This window comes from Euprymna scolopes, chromosome 3 (assembly GCF_053919585.1).
Source record: "Euprymna scolopes isolate OS-2025 chromosome 3, ASM5391958v1, whole genome shotgun sequence".
Lineage (NCBI taxonomy): Eukaryota > Metazoa > Mollusca > Cephalopoda > Sepiida > Sepiolidae > Euprymna > Euprymna scolopes.
Genome location: NC_136484.1, coordinates 155,880,147 through 155,898,623, shown reverse-complemented (window position 1 = coordinate 155,898,623; position 18,477 = coordinate 155,880,147). Strand labels below are relative to the sequence as shown.

General features: G+C 32.7%; 1 protein-coding gene across 1 annotated transcript in view; it reads left to right on the top strand.

The window, feature by feature from the left end:
* LOC145260053 (translation initiation factor eIF2B subunit epsilon-like) overlaps positions 1–18,477 on the top strand; it is a 65,445-nt gene that overhangs the window by 27,261 nt on the left and 19,707 nt on the right. Inside the window, exons 6-8 of the mRNA XM_080118001.1 lie at positions 1,776–1,861; positions 11,027–11,164; positions 13,735–13,835. Coding sequence (XP_079974127.1) covers positions 1,776–1,861; positions 11,027–11,164; positions 13,735–13,835 — 325 coding nt within the window. The remainder of the gene's footprint in view (positions 1–1,775; positions 1,862–11,026; positions 11,165–13,734; positions 13,836–18,477) is intronic.

Below are 18,477 nucleotides of genomic sequence, written 5' to 3'. Positions count from 1 at the left end.
CTATCAGTTTAAGATGGAACATGTATCCTCAAAAAAGTTAGGACACGCAGATGCATTATCACGGTTGATCCCTAAAAGAAGCGAAAGTTTCGAAGAAACGGTAATTGCTGCGCTTAAAGACGAAAGTGAATGTACAAGTTCAATGTGTAATATGATACGTGAACTTCCGGTAACTTTCGAAAAAATAAAAAAAGAGGCAGTAAATGACATTTTCATTAAGAAAATGAAAAATCAATTGGGATGGATAAAAAAAAATAAAAAGGTAGATCAAACAACGCCTTTTTCCATCTGTGAAGATGTGCTCATGTATGGTGAGAGGATCGTAATTCCACTAACGTTACAGAGGAAAATTCTGAAGGAATTTCATACAGGTCATCCGGGCATTTCGAGAATGAAATCCCTTATGAGAGGATATGTGTACTGGCCTGGTATGGACAAGGAAGTTGAAAAATGTGTCAAGACATGCAGAGGATGTCAATTAGCAGCTCGAGATCCTCCAGTAAAAACGACGCCATGGCCAAAGACGGACCTACCCTGGTCACGTCTGCATATTGATTATGCGGGACCTATAAATGGTTATTTTTACTTGATTATTGTAGATTCTTTTTCAAAATGGCCAGAAATATTTAAGTTTAGACATCCAACAGCAAAAAACACTGTGAGTGCGCTTAATGAAATTTTTAGCCGTTTTGGAGTGCCAAAAACCTTAGTGAGCGATAATGGAACAGCATTTACTGCTCATGAATTCAAAGAATTCTGTGACTCACTAAATATTCTACATATAACAACACCTGTGTACCATCCACGATCGAATGGGTTGGCCGAAAAATTTGTAGATACGTTTAAAAGGGCACTTAAGAAAAATCTTACTACGGACACAGACGAACAATGTATTCAAACATTTTTAGCAATTTACAGGGTGACACCAAATCCTAATAATAATGTCAATTCTTCCCCGGCTGAGCTAATGTTTGCAAGAAAGATAAGATCTGTCTTCGATAGGCTGCTACCAGAGAAAAAGAAAGTTTTCAAAAAAGAAAACCTTAATACCAAGTGCTTCTCCCCAGGTGAAAATGTATATTTCAAAAATTTTCAAAATGGACGAAATCAGTGGGTTGAAGGTATTATCAAAAAAAGGATTGGGAGCATGGTCTATACCATCCAAGGATTAAGTTTTGTCTGCAAAAGACACAGAAATCAAATACGTCCCAGACTGTCTCCAAATGTGGAAGAGACACCAATGGAAACATTGTGCGATATTTTTGATATACCAAAACCAGCGTGTGTACCGCAAACAATGAATATTTCGCCTGAACCGACCATACGGGCTGGACAGAAACCTTTACCCCGGGTAACGCTGACCAGAAGGAAAAGCGCAAGAAAGAGAAAAGTTACCAGGAGATTAAGCCCTGACCCTAAAAGGAAGAGGTATTTAAGCTAAAATCAGGAAGATTTCAGCTTCAGGGGGAGGTGTTGTGAAGGAACATAACTGGCTATACACCGGTTACAAACTGTATATATATATTGGACTGTTTGGCAGACAGCGGCAGACAAGCAGTCGCAGTAAGACGGATAGTCTTACGTGTTGATTATCAGACTTTCTTCCCCATACTTGTTACTATGTACTTCTATTTACCTTAGGCGAGCAGCCTTACGTTTCTGTATTATAAATAAACCCCATTACACATACCACTCGGTGTAACTCACGTTTGTCTTTATTTCCTAAGTATTTAGGAATATAACACTTATATAAATAAAATTTTGTTTCTTTTTAGATAATGGGTAAATCAATATATTTACATGTGCCTCATGAGGGATATGCATGTCGTGTGGTCAATCCTCAATTGTACTCAACTGTCAGGTAAAGGCTTTGCAAATTTTTTTTTATCATCCAAAAATGTTACACTCTATCTTTCCACACAAAATGCTGCTATGTCACATGAATTCTTTGTTGAATAAATCTAGTAATACAGTAGAACCCTGGGATACGGTGGCCCTGGGATACGTTTTTTTAGATTACTATGTAGAATACAATATTTTTCTGGACCCTGATTATAGTATTTGCTCCGCCTTACGGTGTTACTTATTATGTTATTTGATTATATACATGTGTATTATATACTGTATTGTATTTTGTTACTAATTTTTAATATGTACTGCATAAAATTTTGCTTAGGCTCCATCATATGGCGATTTCACGTTGCGATCCCAACCTTGGAACGGATTAATGCCGTAACCCAGGGTACTACTGTATAGACAACAGACACTTTGATGGAACATGTAATCTTATGCAAATTTTTTTTTACTTTGACCATTGTGGCCATTTTGAATATACATAAGCTCTTGTTTTTAAGAGTTGAGACAGTATTTTGTTTCTTGGCAAACCTTTCATTATCATGTGTGGAACGTTTATTGTTTAACAGGAGTAACAATAGTAATACACACGGACGAAAAAACGCTTTGGATAATCACAGATTTCAAGGTAGTTCTACTAAAATAGCCATATTTTTTAAACCAAAGCACTTCAAGTCTTCAAATTACTACTGTTTTGTTCGGAAATGAATATACTTTCAAATGAATTAATAAATATGAATGTACATTATATATTTTAAGAGTTTTAAGCAAATAAAGTGATAAAAATGTGAACGTCATAAAATGGCGTTTTCGGTAAGGTTTTGTAATGACCCCCCCTGTTTTCTAAAGGTCCGTACCGTGATTGTATGAAGAATTTCGTCATGAAATTTGGGAACCAATTAGAAGAGGTGTTAATCTTAATACTGTCAAGTGTCCGAAATATTTTTGACCATTTCTTTTTTTGTCGTGTTAAAAATAAGACTTTAATATGACGAGTATTGAACATTTTGAAAAAAAAATTCTTCGGACACCCAGTAGTAAGTAAATCAATCTTTTTACTATCTTTATCAATTAAAAGTATTATTTTATGTTGAGTAGGACCGCGGTAATTGATAATTTAAAAGGACCTACCCGAAAAAAAAATTGTTTCTAATTATCGAATTTGGTCAAATGAAGTTTAAGCAGCAGCAGCAGCAGCAGCTCCAGCCTGTAGAATCAGCGATAGCACAGTTGTAAACAAACACGCGTTCTTTAATTTTTATTCAAGAACGAATTAAGAAAAACATGAAAATATGAATATAAATGTTCTTATGTTTAATTAGAGCTATTTTGTTATCAGAATAATATTAGTTTAGAACTATTCGGTTTTCAGAATATATAATAACAACAATCCTAACCAATTCGGCATTATAAATCTGTTGCAATTTCTCACAAATCTCGTCAAATTTAAAAACATGGTTAAAAAAACAAAATAAACTTTTGTAGATTGCATGCACTTTTATTCTTTAAATTAGTTTTGAACAGCGAATTAAAACAATGTTTTACTGCGAACAGCCACAAATGTTTTTTTTTCAAAATCAAAATAAGTATCAAAATCTCGTTTATACATAGATTCGAAAAAGTTGTCAAAAAACAAATATATAACAAATAAATGTTATCAAAGGCAAGATAAGTTACTTTTCTACCAAACTGGATATATTTTTTGTGTTTTTATTCAATGTAACATGTTTATTCAGCTCGAAAAAAATACAGTGTTTACCGTAGAAAATTAAAAATGGCGCCCGGCCCGACTCTCTTTGACACGGTAAGTTTGAGAAAAGGAGTTAAAAATAAAAAAAACTATACAAAATACTGTTAAAAACTCACCGAATATATGTCAGCCTATGTCACGGTAACATATATTGAGCGAGTTTCTAGCAGTATTTTGTCTACTTTTTTATTTTTAACTCTTTTCCCCAAACTTACCGTTTCAAGAGAGTCGGGCGCCATTTGAAATTTTCCAAAACATCGGTAAACACTGTTTTCAAGCTGAATAAACATGTTACATTAAATAAAAACACTAAAAAATTATCCAGTTAGGTAGAAAAGTAACTTGCTTTTGATAACATTTATTTGTTATATATTTGTTTTTTTGACAACTTTTTTGAATCTATGTGTATAGTAATACAAACCCTCAAAATCTATATCAATATTCTTGAAATTTTAAAAGCAGTTAGAAAACACATCAAACTACAATTAGGAAGCTTTTTATTTCGTTATTTTTTTTCTACTTATTAAGCGAAAGATATTTTTACAACCTGCTCCAGCGTAGTATAAACGGCCTATGGAATTAACACCTTCAACCTCGAAAATAGAAATCAACAAATTTTTGAACGCTCTTTTTGAAAAAAAGCTCTTAACTTCACCTCTAATACAAATTATGTGTGGCAAGTCTCCTCCTAAAACACTCTTTAACCCTAACAATAACACTAAGTTCGAGTGGCAAGCCCCCCCCCCAACAAAATACCTCTGTAAGCCACATACAAGCATCTAAAACAAACAAACAAAAAATAGATCCTTCCTTAAAGAAAAATACACATAAAAATAAATTGGTTAACTGTCCTAAAATGCTAGAACGGCCAGGAAATGATGAATTATTTTACATTAAATTTTTGTGAAACTAACCGCTCCCCCCTCTAATATTGTTTTTGTTAGCTTTGTCTCTGTCAAGTTTTCAGTATGTTCACACATAATTTTCCTTAGCCCTACAATTAATTCAAAGTCCGAATGGCAACCCTCCCCATATTCTCATTGCATAGAAACCCTCTTAAAACTACACATAATCATCTTAAAAAAAAAAAAAAAAAGCATGCATATTTTCCCATAGAAAAAAAAACAGTTAACTGCCCTAAAATGCTAGAATGACCTGTAATAGGAAATTATTTTACATTCAATTCTAAAATAATTTGTTTATCTTTCATTAAAGTTTTTCATGGCATTTTATACATAATTTCCTAAAAAGGTAGAATCACATTTTGGAGGGGTGGTCAGAAGGAGTTGAGTGGGGTTAAACAGAAGGTGTTAATCTACAATAATACCAAAGAAATATTGCAATATATTCATTTTTAAATGGTCTTATGTTTAGATTTAAGTTTTTTGTACATAAAGCACATTACAATTCAACTTTGAGTTCTCCAACTTCTTTTCTGTTTATGGATACATGGCATTTTTAAGGAATTGCTGCATATTTATGCACATTTACTGCAGATTATTTGGAAACCATAAACTTTGGGAGATTTTCAGTTGCATATTCTGATTCCTTGTACAAAAATACACTTATATGGTAAATTTCATTTCTTAGTCTTGTGTTTTAACAAAGATATGACATTTTTACTGAAAAAGTAGTGTAAAAAATGTGACGAAACGCATATGGTCTTAAAGAGGGAAAAATATCCAAACGTGTGAGGCACAAAAATAGCCATAACTTCCTTAATTTTAATCAGATTTTAAAAATTTAAAAAGATTCTTTCTTAGCTCATCAAGCTCTTTCTATGCATACCAATATTGAAATATTTCAAGCTATTTCAATTTTTTCATGTGTATTGCTAGTAACAATTATTCAATTTTCTGCCCCTTTCAAGATTAGCGAGATATGTGTCTAACTTGGTTTAGGCATGATTAATAGGTTATGTATGCCTTTAACACTATAATTATATTGTTCATTTAGTCTTTTACAATGTTAACTACAAGGGCATTTTTGCCCTGTTGGCAGGTTCACAAATTAGCCAACTGCAACCTCCTGCAGAGGAGTAAAATCTCCCCAAAATAAAGCCACTTGTAAAATGTGGATGGTAACCTGTAATACCTTTAGATGGGATTCTAGAGGCTGAGCCAGTTTTACACGTTGATCCTTTACTTCGGCTAAGCAGGAGATTGGAAAGGCTTGATTTAATCAATCAACCAATTACGTCATGCACTAGTATTTATAAGTTGATCTTCAAGCATATTATTCAATCTGATTTTTCACAAATTCAGAAGATTAAATGACAATGGTTGAGCTTCAGTTGTGTTGAGAACAAAGAAGATTACTAATACCAATTTCCCTGTGCATAATTTTTTCTAGGATTAGGGTTTTCTAAGAGCAATGTTGAATTCCTCTCTAAAATAGTCTGAGAGTAATGTTTTCTAAGATTACTATCTACACTCTCCCTGTGAAATTTCCTTTGAGTAATATTTTTTGAAAGGAATATATTTTGGGAGTAGTGTTTTTTTATTTTAAAGTAGTGATAGTTTTCTCTCTATAAGATTTCCTTCTAAGAATAATGTTTTCTGGGAGAAATGTTTTTGAAGAGTTATACAATGTTTTTAAGAGTAATATATTCTAGAAATATAAAATAATCTTACCTATAGAATTGTATTTGACACCTTTATTCTGCATTAAATAACCCATGCATGGTTGATACGCTATAAAACAAATCAAATAAAGGCATTCAGGCTTTTTCAGTTGCTGTGCATTCTGGGAATCTTTTATGGCAGTTTAAAATTGTCAGACATTTATTTTTGGATAAAATTTTTCCTCTTCTAATGAATTCAGTTGTTTTATGTACAACTAAAAACTCATAAAATCTTATTCATCAAATGTCTAATTGTGTATGACAGCCAGTCATAGAAAACCTGCAACATATCCACATTTTGAAGGTATACAAGCTCCTGTTTAATTTAAAATATATTTCCTTTCTAAGCTTGAAAAAAAGCTCATAGAACTGTTGCTTAAATCATGATTCTATTATGATGCATATGTGTATTCACTGCACAGGCCATGATCGTTTGCTCATTGTGTCAGTTTAAAGTTGTTCTTCATTTCCAACATTGCTCAAAGTATCAATTGGGTGGTCTCAGTCAATGTTACGACAGAAGGATTCACAACTCCCATTTAAAACAATATCAAAGTTTTGTTCCTTTGGAGGTTACAATGATGTCCCCCACCCCAAGTCATTATCATTTTATGAACCTTAAATACATCATTTCTCAGTTTTTATACTGTTTTTAGAGTTTTGAAAACAGTTTTGTTATAATTTGAACAAAAAAATGTCTATTTTTGCATAAATTTTACCTAGAAAAATCAGTAGTGCTAAATCTTTCCCAAACTGTTGTAGTCCATATATTTTCTGAAAGATTATATGCTTTTCAAATCACTAGGGGCTTAGTATGTGAACAAGCCCAGTTTTTTAAGCTAAGTAACATGAATTCATTTATGGATCCCTTAATTAGTTCGAATGAATCAGTAGTTATGCTGTAAATCTAAACTATATTACAGTGCAATTGTTGTATCATAAATCGTGTGATCGTCTATCTGTTCTTTCTATTAAATGATAGCTTCATATGCTTTTGTGTGTGAATGTGTGTGTGATACATGTCATGTATTTTCGGACATACCTTCTGCGTCGTGGATGTTGGTCTACCTGGAATCATCTCGTGTCTTGGAGGGAAGACTGCCACCTGTTGGACGAAGATTCATTTCACTTCAAGACAAGGAATTGGTTTTATAGTTTATTTCACTTTCCAGATGTCTCGCAGAAGAATGGAAAGTGAGTCTCTGGCTTGCGTGGTTTCTCTTGGTCTCGTTTCTACACACGTCAGCGTCCCCCCTCCAGTGAAGAGGAGGAGACGTCTGTGAAGTCGTCCGTCGCCTTCTATGTCCAAACCAAATCTCAACAATTCAGCTAACCTGATCACGTGACTCACATGCAATCCGATCAGCTGACCCTGACTTCCGGTCAATGTGTCTACAATATAATTTACACATCTCCCTCTCTCCATTCTATAACATTCCTTTCCTCATTATTTATCAAAATCTATGGCGAAGACATACATTTTCTACTACCCGCTTTTACTAAGAGAATCCTAAGCTCATCCCACTGGCAAAGGAACTGTCAGCCATTATCCAATAAATTATCATTCAAATAAATAAAATAACATCCACAAATAATACCATGTGGCGCAAATCCTTGCGCCCTCGAAGGTCAACAACTCTCTGTGATCCCATGTCCCCCATCTTGCATCTTGGGATCATTCAGAGATCGCGATATCTCATCATGCTATAACGCATTTCCATAAGCACATGACTCCTACAAGATAAAAGATTTTTCTTATAACATTATGAGAGCATTTTCCTATGTCTCCCGCCGAATTACACATCCGGAGAAAATCCCACGAAAAAAAAAAAAAAAAAAAAAAATTCCACAACCATTTTGAAAATTAGAATAAATATCGACTGAACCTTTGACTTTTCCAAAACTTAAGAACTAGTTGACCCCTTATTCAACCCAGTAATGTGTCTTTTTTTTTCTTTATTTCTTACACTGCTTAAATCTTATTTCTTTCTCTTTTTTCCAATTTTATCATTATTATTACTATCATTATTAATTAATTAACAACATGTTCTTACTTTTAAATTAATCATTATTTCAATAAACCCCACAAGGCAAAGATTCACTCCTTCTCCATTCTGCGGAAAAAAATGCATGTCAAAGAACAAGAAAAACCTGCACAATTCTGATTTGAGAACACATAAATTATATAAAAATAATAATAAAAAAAAATTCCATATAAGCATTCAAAAAGTTTCATCTCACCAAGAATAACATTTCAAATAACAAAACACAGATTTGTGGCAACCCAAATTAAAATTGTCCACGTCACCCAACACTGGGGTTTTCTGAAAAAGAAAAGATATCACCTTTTACTTATCCGAGTGATTTTTATTATGGCCTCTTCTGCCATTTTCTCTTCTGCCACTTATGCCACATCAGGGGAATTCCATTTGCTCCCCGATGCCGGACAGAAATACATTTTGCTCTGCTATATTGGAAAAAAACCCTTTTTTTTTTTCTTTTTTTTTCCAGGTCGGTAACCGCAACTGCCTTTCAAGGCATATAGCTCGGCAAAAAATATTGGGATTTCCACACATGTATTTTTTCATGTTGATCCTACTCGAAATCACGAAATCCCATCACGCAAAAACAACACTTGTGTTCTTTTTTCTTTTCTGTTTTTTTCTTAATCTAATAAAACATACATTTTAACATTTCATAAAACAGATCATATCGATTTACATACAATGAATAACATTTTTCCACACGAGAAAAGGAAAATTCGTAAGAAAAAAAAACGTACAATTAGAGGGAAAAAAATTTCACATTGGCAGAACCTGCCCATTGTTTCTTCATAAAAAAGTACATATTGTTTTTCCTAAAAGTACACAGAGCTTTTATAGTTTACAAATTGCAACATTTTAAGTGTGTATAATTGTGTAACTTCTAACTCATAACAAATATTTTTGATTGACATTCTCTCTGGTAATGTGACAAGCTCATTCACCACACTGTAACTAAATTCATATGTTCTATTTCTTCTTTTTTTTTTTCTGTTTTACACATTGGCTGTCTATTCAAAATCAACAATTTATTATCTGTATGTCGATTGATATATCTGGGTTTTTTTTCCAATTTCTTCTATTTATTTTTTTCTACACATAACATTCTTTTTTCTTTCTTTCTATTTTACACATTGGCTGTATTAATATTTTTTCTCTCTTTCCTCTGTGTTTTCAATTTTCATATTCAAAATCAACAATTCGTTATCTGTATGTCGATCGAACTATCTGTTATTTTTTCTTATTTCTTCTTAATTTAGCATATAAATCTATCTATACATAATTTTAATGTGTATTTTTCTTCTTTTTTTTTCGTTGTCTATATATTTTTTTCACAGTGGTTTATTTAATGGACCCTACGTTGTTGTTTTCTTCTTTAATTTTCTTTATCTTTTCATCTACAATATGTTTTTTTTTTATGGTAACCTCCAGGTTCGATTTTTTTTTTTTTTCACACTCTTGTATGAGTGCTTCTGGTTCACGAACGGCACCAAATTTGTATTTATTGCGTTGTTGTATCATAAAGGGGATCGTGTGTGATATATCTAATCAGAGTTAACGTCGTGTGATCGTCTAGTTGTCTTTCTATTAAATGATATATTCATATGCCGTTGTGTGTGTGTGGTGCATGTCATGTATTTTCGGACATACCTTCTGCATCGTGGATGTTGGTCTACCTGGACTCATCTCGTGTCTTGGAAGGGAGACTGGCACCTGTTGGACGAAGATTCATTTTACTCCAAGACAAGGAATTGGTTTTATAGTTTATTTCACTTTCCAGATGTCTCGCAGAAGGATGGAAAGTGAATCTCTGGCTTGCATGGTTTTATATCAAATATCGTTCAGTATTTGAAAAAAATAACTTATTTTTTTATAAGAGTAATCCTAATAATTAAAAGGAAAAGTCATATCTAACACACATTATTATTTATGGGTCTTCATAATTCACCTAAAATTGAGTTTTGTCACTAGTATTACTGTTTTTGCACATCGTATTCATCTATTACTGACTGATACAACAAATATAAGAGCACAGCTGTTACTACTACTTATGGACCCTTCTAATGATGAACAATGTTTCTATATATCATTATTAATGGTAATACTAAGTTCAGAATATGATTTTATGCAATAATGATTAAAATAATGAGCATAGAACTTGAATAAACAATTTCTTACACCTAAGGCTTTTTTCTATCTCTACAAATCTATTATCCTACCATATATGGAGTTTTATTGTCATATTTGAACTGGTGAATCTCTGTCCTACTTAAGGGTTCTTGATAAGCTGCAGAAAGATATCTGTAATTTGATTAGCCCCATCCTTTCTTCTTTGCAACCTTTCTCTCAGATATGATATGACTAGTCTCATCTTTTATTCTTGTTAATTCTTTGCATTAAGTGGCATCATGCCTTGTCTGAAGTAAATAGCATATAAAAAGAAATATATATATATGCTGAATAGCCTAATGTGCATTGGATTCCCTATAAAATTTTACTCAAAAAATTGTTTCATCTTGGTATGGATCTTTGTTTTCAATTGCATTCCTGGTAAGCAATAATCAAATTTGATAATTGGACCCACATGTCAGAGTAAATCAGAGACCATGCTAACTCTGACAATGTGTGAAAAAGAAATATGACCAACTTTCAGTGTTGACAGACATAAACCTACAAATCAATACACTGTCAGTGCATATCTTTTCTCCTTTATTTAATAAATATTAATATTTTGATGTCTTGTTTATTTTATTCCAGTCTTGATATCATGAGAAGATGGTCTTATCCTTATGTTCCCGAGTTATTCATGCCAACATTGACAAGCAATAATGAAGTGTATCCAGTTTCTTATAGAAGTTGCAATGTTTACCAAGCTAAAAATGTGCTTTTAGAAAGGTAAGCAATATCTTTTGCAAGGTGGATTTTTTTTTTAATTTATTTTTTTTTTATTAAGAATTTAATTCATTTGAATTGTTGTGATGTTAATCTTGATGTTTATATCACTATTAGGACAATACCTGTCCCACGATGTGTAAAATTAATTCAACCAAACAGAACAGTTTTGCACCACTTATATCTCTTCTTACAAAAATCAAGATATAATAATACTAAACCTTATGTCTAGAATCCTTACCATAATTTTCATCAAAATCCATTACATAATTTTGATTCCAGATAATTAAGATTTAAAATTTCAGGGGCCTTGAGAAGAAATTGAATTTTAGGGAATATGGTTAATTGGTATCTAATGACTAATTTCTATCTTTACTAATATATAAAAGGCACTGTGTGAAATTGTGTGAGTTCATTCCCCATAGACTCTGAACCGGCTGGGATGATTTTTATTTAAATTTTACAAAAATGTAAATATTGAAAGTTGATAATCGAAAAAATCTGAAAAAAGAAGGAACATTCGTATTATTTGGATTCATCAGACTACTGTTCTCATCTAGAGTGTGATTCCAAATAATATGAATAACCAATCCTCATCTCAAAAATTCAAACACATCAAAGCCCAATTTTAACCAGTTAACACTCTTATATAGTCAAACATCACAAGTGCATTTTGGAAGTTTTATCACTGCACAAGTAGAAGGGCTCGGCATATAAAATCAACAGTAGATTCTTCAATAAGACGGGGACATGTTCAAAATGAATGTTTCTATTTAGAGCACAATGGAATCATGATTGATACTTGACTTCTTTGGTCCTGGATATGACCTTAAACTATATCCAGTGGTGATGTGCCAGCTTGCGGGATTGTGGAGCCACCCTTTAATTACCATTGCTCCCAGGTCCACTCTGACCCGGAGTGGTAGTACCTGTTAGGGTCCCAACTATGGGTTAAATAGAAACTGACTTGAAAACAACAAATATATTCTATTAAAAAATTTTTCTTCAAAATCTTTGGATTCGGCATTAAATAACCCATAAATTGATATGCCATAAAACAAAAACAACCAACCAACCTTGAATTTTTCACTTTAAACTTCAATTAAAGCCATTATATAAAAATGATTTTATCAAATCAACAGTAGGTTCTCCATAGTGTAATGTAGACTACAATGTATTATGGGTTAAGTCATTGTGGGAAGGCATGTGAAGCTTTCTTCCAGTGCACCAGTGTGGGTCCTCGATTTAGAGCAAGCAAGCAATTGATTTAGTTGAAAAATAGGCGATTTTACCGATTTCGATGACAATAAAAATATTAGAAGTGTGGAATATTCATTGATCATCAATTAATCCCAATTGTCGGGTTTCCCTACTAGTTCAATACAAATTTAAAATATTTAATTTTTTAAACAGGAATTGATGCCCATATTATGCCCTAATCAAAACCATTTAAAATATCTAAATAAAAAAAACCCTGAAATTTGGAATATTTATTAATTGATATTTAATTTTATTGTTAAAATTGCACAAAAATATGAGGCATCTAAATTTTCACAAAGGATTTATGCCATTTGTAAAAAATAAAAAATAAATAACTCTAGCCTATTTATAACCTTACACTTAACAACTATGTTCCAAAATTCATAATATCAGTGAATCATATACAAATATATGAACATATAAACATACTTAGCTTTATATAAATAGAATACATTGCAGCCGATGTACTTTTCGGCCTTGTTCAGGTGTATTTTTCATTTTCAATGATTTTTGTCCATAATTAATTGTATAAAGAGTGGTCATCATTTATTGCCTCTAGCTAGTCAATTTTCATTTGTTATTGTTGTACCTTGTATATAATATTATAACATGTTTTACTACATTTTAGTTCAGACTTGGCGACTGATGCAAGGAAACATTTTAAAAATAATCACCTCATGTCAAGGGAGAGAAGTCATGTTTTAAATAATAGGAGTTGTCTACTTTACAACTAAAATTTTATTTCTTTTTCTGTATAGGTTTGAAAATGTGCAAATGAATAGAACCTAAAATGTATCAGGGGTAACATTTGAAGATCATATTGAATGAAATGTAGAAAAATAATATAAAAACTTCCTTTGATTAAATTTCATTTTAATATTTTTACTAACAAAACTACTTCATTACTTTAATGAAATGTGTGCTATTGCTCACTTGATGTAAATACGCCCAATTAACCAAATAAGCAGCAAAATCCCACCCATTCATTGGAAAGGTTCCTAGATACCGAAAAGCTTTCTACTCTAATGATTTCTTCCCTCAAACTGCTAGATTTTGGGATTCCCTCCCTGTTTTCTGCTTCTCTAACTGTACTAATATACAGAAATTTAAATGTAATGTGAACAGACATTTCACTGCCCAACTCATTATATAGTATCCCTGTAGACATAATCCTTAATAGTAGCCCCTTATGTCTTAAGTTGCAATGTCTTGTTTGGAGTGAACAAAAGCAAAACAATATTAGCTTCATCCATCCATCCAGCAGCCGAGATTAACATTCATAGAATACATTCAATTTTTTCTTTTTTTTACAGAGGCTGCAAACTTTTAAAGAATGTGTTTGTTGGTGAGAATACCACCATCGATAGTGGCTCTGTGATAAGTGATTCTGTAATTGGAAATAATTGCAGTATTGGTGAGTTAATTTTTGTTATAATCATAATCAATTAATACTATTACTGTTAAACTATTGGACATTTAGCCTAGTAGATAATATCACAGACTATGAACGTTAATCCATGCCCATACTGACCATCTGACTTACCGCTTGTGCATGTGTCATGATTCTTCTTTATGCCAGCACCTCTGCACCATCTGTGACTTATCCTAAGTGCATGTGCAGTAATGGGTCTTTATCTTCATCATAGCATAGTTCACAATTTACATAATTTTAATAAGACAACACAAAACAGGCATTGTATAAACTCGATTTGTTGAACATGGCTGTGTGTTGTTAAAGTCTTGTTACTACATTTGAGCTAAATTCTCATCTTTCAACCTCTAAATCTCAAATAAGTCTAACTCTGGCATCTTTCACTGGGCTTTATCGTTGTTTTCTCTGTTGAGGTCATTCACTATTGAGCTCTGTCGCTAAACTACTTCTAACAGCTATTATCTCCGGAATATTCCTAATCTTGCGAACAGAACCCTGTATTTAATCCACGGATGTATCATGCTCTTGTTCTGTTAGTCATGACAGAGTAGAAGTTGTAAGTAAATTGCAATTGTATTAATATTGCCCATATTGAGCACTGAACCTTCAACCTCCAGAAAAGTGTCACCTAGAACTGGATTTTATCTATTTTATCCGTTATGCTACCAGTTCTTACTTGGCATAATGGATAAAGTATTACAAAAGATTCAGTTTTGTCCCATATCACTCTCGGGTTAAGCAGCTTTGTTTTCTAGGTATGTAGCTGTAGAGATTGCATAGTGGTAATGGATGGTGTATGGCTTATTTCCACCTGTTCTTTGTGATATAGGTTCCGAGGCCTTGCTGTTAGACTGGATATTCAATTTTTTTTTTAGTAGACATATTTACACACTCCATTGTGTTGCATTGTATAGTGGCCGTCTTCAAGCAGAACTTTACAACTGGATGTCAGATGACTTGCACTCTCTACTTCTGTGTGGCAGTACCTGCACTTGTTATGGTTGCTGAGACCACTCATCTTTTTAAAAGCATTAGTTATCAAGCTTTGATCTTGGGAAGTCATTATCATTCTATCCTGATCATAGTAGAGTGATCTTCTTTTGAGCCAGTCCTGTATTTTCATTTTACTACAGTAAGTTCTCTTTAGCTTTTGTGGCAAAAACTTGATTTCTATATGAGATACATAGATATCCGAGTGTTCAATCAACATAGTCTATCTCTCAAATGTTTAGTTGGTAAGTAAAGATATATAGAACATAAATGTTCCTCTCCCCAATTGACCAGTTAACTATATTATACAATATCTTGTGGTCTCTTGGTCTTACCAGATTCCAGGACAAGAATTCATCTATTCTGGTGGAGTATCCAGCTAAATGCTGTTACTGGAGGTAGCATCACTAGGAAAAGGTGTACCATTCCTTGTTTAAGCCAGTGTATAATATCCATATTGAGGGGATCTAATTGTTATTTTCATTATTTGGCCAAGGTTTACTTGTAGGATAAACTATCTTTATGCCAGTTTATGCCAGTTTTTTCTGATAAACCTTTGTACAGAAAGATTGAAGACGTAGGTAATTCAAATTCTCTAGTTGGCCTTGTGTAACATTGTTTTCTCTAACGGACCTAAATGTTGTAACATACAATCGCAAAAGAAATGAAACTTGAACACAAGCGTTTCTTGGTGAAGGAAAAAGGTATTTATTTTGTTCATTTCACGCACACAACACCGTTACACTTGTAATATATAAATATTGTTCTGGCTATTTAAGTACAACTTTAAACAGATTTTAATTTGTACAAAAACTTCATTAATAAATGCTGCAATTTGGCATTCAAACTCATAACATTGTACTAGAAGAATTTTAGTCTTAATGTCTCACTTTCTCTCTTGTCTCTTAGCATCTCTCATATATTATATAAATAAAAACAAAACAAAAAGGGCCATATTGAGACGATCATATATGTTTATCAATCAGTACATTACTTATAACCTATATGTTTCAAGGAAAAAATGTAAATTTCCTGCAAGGAATCTTTTTTTCTTTTTAAGGAAAATTGGTATTTTGTGTTTGTATAAAAAGAATTGATTGAATAATTTAATATGAAATTTTATTTTCACCTGTTTGCTCAGATGAAAAATTCAACTATAAAAACTGAACCAAATATTTTCACATCACAGAAACTGTTGAATGATTGAATTAACCAAAAAATGGATAAATAAAAAAAAAGAAAATGGGTTCTTGTCCAGAATTCCCTCTATATTAAAAAACAAAATAAAGAAAAGTCTGTATGATGTATATACCCATGACAGAACAAAAATATCATATTGTTAGATATTGTGACTCCTGGGCAGCACCAGATTGCCAAAAAGAGTGAGTGAAACAAAGATAAACTGCAATGTTTTCAATGTTATTGAAATATGAAATATTTCGATAGCAGAAAAATGTTATTGAAATAAGATAAATATTTGGAACAATAACAAAACTATTTGGAATAATAGAACTATTTTGAACTGTGTAATTGAATATGTTTATACACCCGTTATACATACATTTCAAGAGAGATGCTTGGTGTCTGTTTATTTGTTGGCAGCTGTATATTCACCTACTTCCATATGTATGAACATTACATATTATTTAGATGAACACTTTATGTACACGAAATTATAACATATACATTTTAGACTATACATACATGACAGATATATATTAACTGAAATACTGTAGAAATATAGCTAATAACATTTCCTCTGAGATGAGCCATTCATTAAAAATCCATGGATCAGGGAAAAAACTTTAATAATTATTTGTACTCCTTCGTCAGACAATAAATTTTGTTGTAATTCTACCATTTTTTCTTTACATTGAATAAACTCAAATCAATCACTATTGAAAAGAACATAAAAAATAAAGAAATATTGTCTTTAGTTTTTGAAAATTGGTGCATTAGAACTGGAATTATGACCATCAAAGTATCAAAAAATGCATGGTTCACTGCCTTAAGTCAGTTCTATTCAAATGCATATAAATTTGTGACTGAAAATGGTAGGAAATTTGCACAATTTACAGACAACCCATCTTTTAAAAGATGTATCTTCAGATCTTTTTAAGGTATTATGATGAAATTTTGAACATATTATCATAACACTATGCGAAATCCCACCCCCACACTGTAGAGATCCCTAGATGTAAAAGATCTTTCTACTCCGGTAGTTTCTTCCCCAGAACCGCTAGACTTTGGAATTCCATTCCAGGTCACTGCTTCCTCAACTGTACTGATATGCGGAAGTTCAAGTGCAATGTGAACCAACATCTTGCTGCCCAAATCCCTACATAGTACCCCAGTAGATGTTTACCCTGATAGTAGCCCCCTACACCAAAGTGGCAATGTGCCTTGTTTGGGGTGAAAATGTAATAAAAAAAAAAAATTAAAAAAAAGGTTCAGATGGTTGTATTTACAAATATCTCACTTGGTAACTTACGGACTAATTATCATATTTCAGTTTCATTTTAACGGCTTTAAGTAGAAACATCATAAAAACAGCTAAGAAAAATGGTAAGTCAGGCTTTATCATCATAGAAAGTACTATTCTGGTGGACATTATGATTTGTCATTATCATATCATAAAAATTCCAAAATGATGACCAGGAAATCCAAGATAACTATTGTGAAATCCAACCACGACATGATTCAAAGAAATTATTAACAAAATATTGCTTGTAGCATGACAAATTGAAGGAAATTTTGTACAGATTAGAATTATAATTAAACTAATTAGGATAAGTAAGTTTCATTTTAACGGCTTCAAGTTGCTGTGACAATTATTGGGGTGGGTTTCTGCTACTATTTTATATATTTTTTAAATCGTTGTCGAGACTTCAAAAATTTCAAGAGACACCATGGCCATTTTTTTCTTGTTCTTATGTAACGCTTGACACTACTTGTTTTTCAAGCAGAATAAACATTTATAACACCAAAGATTTATCATGGTAGGTAGAAGAGTAACTTATCTTGCCTTTGGTAATATTTATTTGTTATATATTTGTTTTCTGACCATTTTTTTTTCATATCTCTGTGGATTGTAAAACAAACCCAATAAATGTTATCATAGCTACGGTATAACTGGAAATGTTTTCTCAATCATTAAATCATTTCTCTCCGATAGGCTCATAAGAGTAGTGGTAGATGGGCAAAAATCGGAGGCCTGCAATATAAATGCTGGAGTCCCTCAGGGGTCAATCTTGGGCCCAACTCTCTTCCTGATCTACATCAATGACCTCCCTAAACACATACTTAAATCATTCGTTGACATCTATGCTGATGACACGACCATCTACGGCAACACATCAAAGGCTGTAAATGACAAAGTTCTCTCTGATTCTCTCTCCTCTGATCTCTAGCGCGTGGTTCAGAGGGGGAAGACGTGGCTGGTTACCTTTAATGCATCCAAAACCAAACTCCTATCCTTACATCATCAACGCACTGATCCCCATCTGGCATCAATTGGGATGGATGGCTCTCGTCTGGGTGAGGCCCCGTGTTTTGACAAGCTTCTGGGTTTGACCTTTACTCCTGATCTGAAATGGAACACGTACATCAAGTCTGTTGCCAAGGTCGCTGGAAA